This window comes from Sinocyclocheilus rhinocerous, unplaced genomic scaffold (genome assembly GCF_001515625.1).
Source record: "Sinocyclocheilus rhinocerous isolate Xijiao unplaced genomic scaffold, SAMN03320098_v1.1 scaffold899, whole genome shotgun sequence".
Taxonomy (NCBI): domain Eukaryota; kingdom Metazoa; phylum Chordata; class Actinopteri; order Cypriniformes; family Cyprinidae; genus Sinocyclocheilus; species Sinocyclocheilus rhinocerous.
In genome coordinates, this window is record NW_015653460.1 from 192,019 (window position 1) to 198,892 (window position 6,874).

Below are 6,874 nucleotides of genomic sequence, written 5' to 3' on the forward strand. Positions count from 1 at the left end.
CTCTCTCAATCAGTAGAAAATATGGTTAACACCCGGTCATGCATGAAAAAAAAATACCATCATGTACCGTGAAACGGTATAATTTTGAAGAAAATCTTTTGCTTTAAAGAAATCTTTTGTATAAAGCACTATATAAATAAATGTGATGTGACATGACTGGAGGGCTGAACTGCAGAGCTCATGCCAACATATCCACATCGCTATGATCAGATGCTTTCTTGACTGTCTTCTCACCGTTTCTTTTGTTATTGAGAGGAAAGCATGTAGCAGTGTAGAGAGCATTGGCATGTTCGCAATTAGCACACTAGTATACTGTACTAGTATAATCTTACCCCTAAGCAAAGAACAAAAATGAACATCACTGGAAGTATATTGGGGCCTTAACCCACGGCTTCAAAATCTTTCAAATGTGCATTTTTACTCTGAGCTTCTTCCCTTCCACACAGAATCTCTGCACTTTCCTCCACTTACCTCTTCCCAATTCGCAATCCTGCAACTCTCATTTGTTGCTTTCTTTGCCCTCATCCCCAGCTTCTCTTTTCTCCCTTTGTCTTTAATTGCTATGATTAAGTCTCCTGCGTAATAATTACTGTCTCCATCCCTCCAGAAACACTGACAGACTAGGCGTTCATTCCCTCATAACCTCTATGTGCCAGTACACCAATCATGTTGAAGGAAACTGAAGCACGCTGTCTGTATCAATCACGACTTGAATTAAACACACCTGAATTAGGCTACTGCACCAACATGGCCTTCAAATTAAGAACAGGCGTTTGGTAAAAGAGGAAGATGATGATGTTACCTTGATGTAGCAGTTAAGCTGTGGATAAACCCTCTGCACCCCCAGGAAAATAGAGAGAGGGGTTCGGTGAGGGAAGGATGCTGTGACGACATGTGTGACCTCTGGGAAAGAGAAAACCCGGAAGCCGTGCTTCTCATACAGCTGCTGCTGTTCCTCATTGGGTGCATCCTCGCTCAAAATACTGCCCACCGCATAGCGACACTTCTGTGCTGGCACCTACAACACACATAAACAAACATTTCTTAATGCAGAAGCATTGTAATTCTTGAAATTACTGTCAGAAATGTTTGCAGAGAAAGGTTTTCATTGAATTAATTAAGACAATCATGAAAAAGCTCATGACAGTAATTAAATGGTTGAAGAAAATGACAAGAAAAAAAGAACTGCAACATAAATAATGCACAAACAATAATTTAGAATGTACAAAACATTTAAATATTATAATCATAAGTACATTAAAAAAATTAAATTATATATTTTTAAATAAGTAATTTTATTTAAATATGCATTAAATTGATCAAAAGTGGCAGTAAATACATTTTAATGTTATAATGAGAAAGGGAAATAAATGTAAAAATTCTCAGTTTCCTCAAAAATATGAATCAGCAAAACTTTTAATAAGAAGAAATGTTTCTTAAGCAGCAAATTAGCATATTAGAATGATTTCTGAAGGATCATGTGACACTGAAGACTGGAGTAACGATGCTGAAAATTCAGCTTTGATCACAAAAATAAATTAAATTTTTAAAATGTATTACAATATAAAACATTTATTTTAAATTGTAATATTTCACAATATTACTGCTTTACTGTATCTCTGATCAAATAAATTGTCTTGAGCATAATTATATATATATATATCAAACCGACTGAAGGCAAACTTAAAACAAGTCTCAAGTCAGATTGTGTTAGCTCACTTACAAATATGCCACACATAATGCAATATCATGTCTCTAAACATGTGGAACACACATGTACTACAGTGCACAAAACAAACAGTGGATAATGAATGCAACCCTTTCTACTGCTCTTTAATTAGTTTGGCCCTGCTAGCTTTCACCGTTATCAACTTTTCCCAGTGAAGCAGGATTATATCAAAGACGAACACTTCTCTAGCCAACAAACACTCTTCTTCCCAAACTGATCCCCAAACAGCATATCCACAACAAAAACTTTCCCAGCCCCATTAAAACCCCTCAGCTGCCTGCAGTAATCACCAGAAGGAGCCGTACACATCTCACAATGCTTATCTTGTGCAACAAATAAGCAGGAAGAACTCCCTCACTCTCACTAGCGCAGTGGCATTCAAAGACAACAGGGAGCGTCCACGATTCGTTGAGTCACAGAGGAAAAGCTAGCTTAATGAGAATAAACAAAGCGATGGCTGAGAAAAGCATATAAATAGAGGATTAGATGGAGTTGCATGAGCAGGTGGCATTGTATGGCGAAAAAGAAAAAAAACAATGAAGCTGTAGTTTGATAAGACTGTGACTAGTTGCCACGCATCGTCTGGCAGCTTCGAGACCAGTGTGGATGGATGCCCAACTGTCACTTTTCACGCACGCCTCTTGCTTTTACCAACCAAAGGAATATATGCTTGCAAATGAGGGCACCGGGGAAATTTGAGATGGATTGTACGACCCAATCTCGGCTTGGGGTTCAGGTCTCTCGAGGATTTGGAGGGAAAAGGGGTAGGTCGCCGAAGCTAGACTGTGACAGATGAAGGTCTGTTTAGAAAAGAGGCTGCAACAGTTCCCAGAACATCCATCCTTTAAATTGGAGGAAAGTGTTCATTCGTCTCGTAGTCTCTTCTGGGTCACTTTTGGCCTCCTGCCGAGCCCTCCAGGAATAGATTGCACTGCCAGTCAGGAGAAATATCAGTCACAAAAACAGATAACCAGACGAGTTAAACTAGTTTTAGTTTTCTCTCAAGATCGTTTGGTGTTTATATTAGAGTCCTAATCAATTCTGATCCTTCAACAGAATCACATAATTCTTCGAGTAGTCTACTCACAGCTGGATCATTCTGAGGCCCTGGTCTGCGGGAGGTCTGGATTCCCGATGTGCTCCCAGCAGGTGCTGTTCACGGGGAGTGTGTTTTAACAGACTGGCCCGTCACTAAGCATCCATTTGCTCAGAGCCTTTGACAGAAATTGTGACTAAGTCTCTTCCAACATGGCATTAGATTATAAATAAATGAGATCAACAACAACAAAACTTCAGGGATTGCCAGAGACCATGTTCTGTCAACAGTTTAGTCAACAGAAGGCGCGTTTCCATTACAGATTTGATATTTTAGAATATCGATATTTTAGAAATGTTGATAAAAAAAGTATTGCGAAATGACGGCGTTTCTATTAACCAATGTTATGCGACTAAAACGTAACCTTTTACCTCTCGCGATAAGTCATGGCAACGGATTTTGTTGGGATTTTGGCTATATTTATTCAAAGGAGGCGTATGCGTGTATCTTTACAGAAGCAGCACAGAGAGCCACTTCAGAAACGTGTGTGGCACGGGTGGAATAAACAAGCATTGACTAGAGTGACCGCAATCAGCTTCAGTGGCCGTATCAGAGCCACACTGCACCGCAGATGTGTGCAGTGTAAATTGTCTAAGCATTAATGGTAGGGAAATCCCCTTATACTGGAAAGCGGCCACGTAAGTGTTTCTTGGAGGTTATAGTACATTGAAGAATAATCATATGACTTTTTCCATACGCCATGTGACCTGTAAATGCGGGGAAAAAAAATGTTTCCATTGCAGTTTTGCAAATTATTCCTCTTTCGCATTGCTTGAAAAACCACCTCATGCGAGCGTAAAACTTTTTTGCGATATATGGGCGTTTTTGCGGAATTGACTCGTTTCCATTAGGCGTATTTTCAATTCGCAATTTCAATTTGCACAATTTGAAGGGTAATGGAAACGCGCCTAGAGTGTCTTCAGGACACCTTTTTTTTTTTTTTTTTAAACATGATGTCAATATTACAGGGCAAATCCACAGAAGCAATGAATAATCATTAGTGAATTTTATTCCAAAAATTACATATAACTAATATAACCAAATATATATTATATAATATATAAATTATATATTAAATTATATTTATATACTAAAAATACATTTCAGTGATTTTTTTATCTTTACAAAAAAAATGTCCTTTAAATTTAGTTAATATTTCACCATGTTAATCGTACTCAATTTTACTCTCGCTAAAAAGGCATATAATTTATTTGATGTATTATTTTAGTAGATAAAATGTGCAAAATTGAACAAACTGAAAGTGTATAAATTTGTAACAAACCAATTATTATTATTTTTTTATTATTTAAAAATAATGAAGTGTACATTAAGCTATTTAAACATCAATTTAACTAAAAATACAAAGTGAATTATTGTTTAAATAGGATCATAAATTTGTATTAAGGATATGAATATAATAAACACACACACACACACAAAAACACAAAAGTCTTCTTGGCCAATTAATGCATCACAATAATCAGGTAGGTTGACGGAATATACACCAAAAAGTTAACAGAAAACCAAGCAGAGCCTGACCGATATATCGTTTTGCCGATTTTATATTTGCCGATATGAGCCTGTCTCAGATATATCGTATCGGCGAATATGCTGCCGATATGAATGTTTTTTTTACAGAACTTATAAGGCAGATAAAATGCTTCTAAATGGTGTAATTACTCCAGCAGAACGCGCTCCATTGTTTGCTACTTGCGACCCAGGTCACTGATGCACGGATGAGTTCAAACTTCACCCGAGTCCACTGATTGATGAAATTAGCGATTTATACCAATATGTGATGCTTCTGCTGGCCAATCAACCCTGGTTATGGAGTAAATGAAGACACTATGGAAAATATGTTATGATAATATAAATGACCCATTCAAAATCCAGGGTTGGATTTAGTTTGTAATTTTGATGATTTTTTTAAGATCCCATGAGTCCTGATAAATGCAATTTCAACTATTTCTGAAGTGCTTCTTGTTGGAAAGCACTTTTACCACAGTGTTTTTTCTGTTGGACTTGTGTAGGCCCAAGGTGTTTTTTTTTTCTCTTCTGTTAAAAGCTGTTAAATTATTAAGCAGTGTCCCGTGTAGGTTTTTTTCCTTGTATTTTATGTGGTGACCACTGTGGGAGGTGCTCTGGGCATTTTTCTTTCTTGGTTTTCTTCCCTGATGTGATGTATGTTGCAAAGCGAAAGTAAAAGTTTCATGCAAGTTCGTTTGTTCTAACCAGAAAGAGCTCCGTGTCTTTATTTAAAATCAACACTTCTTTTATAAAGAACACCGCTTTCTCACATAACGCAGTGAAGCAGCCCGTGCATAGAATGAATAATCGATTCTTGAGCCATTGATATCAACCAATTCAACACCACCGCCATGGACAGCACATGGTAACGTCGCACGTAAGAAGGTATATCTTAAGCAACCTCCTAAGGTATAGTTCGGGGAACGCCTAGAAATGGTACACCCTTAGTTAAGGCATACTTTTAGAGTCTTCGTAGCGTGCTAAGAGACAGCGTTATTGGAAAACGCAGCCCAGGTCAGTACACTTAAATCAAATCGTGATTTAGACTAGTGTCTGTGAATTAGGGATGCTCCGATCCGCCTTTTTCACCTCCGATACCGATTCCGATATCTAGGGTTCGGTATTGGCCGATACCGATACCAGTGAAGTTTTTTTCCCTCATTTAAATAAATGTAGAATTTATATATCTCTGTGTGTGGAACTGATAATCATTATTTCACAATCTACTAGATACAGACTACTTCATTATAAAGAAAAATAAAATAAACAAATATGAAAAAATATAGGCCTATGTATATTTATAATCTATGACAAAAATTTATCATAAACTAGGTTAGTGGATAATTTGGCAGCAAAAGTTATTCTAGAAAAATCAGTGCACAATAATTTTAGAAATCCAAACATTTAGTGAAAAAACAATATTTTGTGGGGAACAAATAAAAGTGTTGCACTAAATATGGTCAAATGTTACACATTGCTATTTGTATTATTATAAAATCCATTCATTAAAAACATTCATGAATGTATTTATATATAAGTATATACTATAAAATTAAAATACATTTCTTTTAAATGTATAGCATATTTTTTAATAAGGCAACAACATATGATAGATACGATAGGACAAAACAAATACAGTGCAGCACGAACTGTTTTTATACAGTCTATGTGCGCATCCGGTTTGCAGAATGATGTGCTTGAAGCAACATGGCGTCACAGCCTGATGCCGTGTTGCTTCAAATGCATCATTCTGCACACCGGACGCGCACATTGTAAGCGCTTCGTGTTAAAAAATGCAAAGCACAAAGGGAAGAGAAATTGATGCGTAGTGTATTATATCTGTGCAACAGTTATTGAGCCTTTCTTTTAACAGTTTAAAATTTCAGTTACTGTGCACGTTAAAAACAATTTATAGTCTTTTCTACGCCCGTGTTTTGTTCTCACAGACACCCGGTAGCAAGTAACAAAACAACATTAAACTCCGGCAAGAAGATAAAGTCCTTTTTGCAAAATCATAGACATGTATTAACAAATCAAGTATAATGGGAACACAGAATGATCTTGGAGAGAGCTTTACCGAGCTGACTGATTATAAGTGATTAAATACAAGATTAATAGTGGTTATTAAGATTGATGTTGTTTGGAATAGGTCAAGTGTGCTTGGAAAAAAATATAATCAGAATATCAACTTACATAATAATTATGCATGCACTGTATTTGTCCTCTTCTGTTGTCGTGGTAATGCAATAAATGTTGTGAGTGGTTGTCAAGGCAGCCAATCAGAATTTAGCAGCCTCGTCTCTGATTGGCTGGAATTATGGCACATTGTAACGCTGGGTTGTGTTGAGCAAGCGAGCTGTTGGCATTTAGAGAGCACTGAGGGCGGGCATCAGGTGAGCAAGCTAGTGGAACATTGCACGCGCAAAAGAGAAGGTCTGCACACATCCAAAAACGTATTTTAAATGCAAAATTGATTTCCGTGCGCTCGAAAGACTTTTTTCTTTGCGAAACGAACATTTTCT

At 36.9% G+C, this 6,874-nt stretch overlaps 1 protein-coding gene across 1 annotated transcript in view; it reads right to left on the reverse strand.

Moving 5' to 3' along the window:
* Positions 1–6,874, reverse strand: part of LOC107715777 (testis-expressed sequence 264 protein-like) — a 63,579-nt gene that overhangs the window by 43,980 nt on the left and 12,725 nt on the right. The window contains 1 exon segment of the mRNA XM_016521970.1: positions 803–1,018. Within this exon segment, the coding sequence (XP_016377456.1) occupies positions 803–1,018 (216 nt within the window).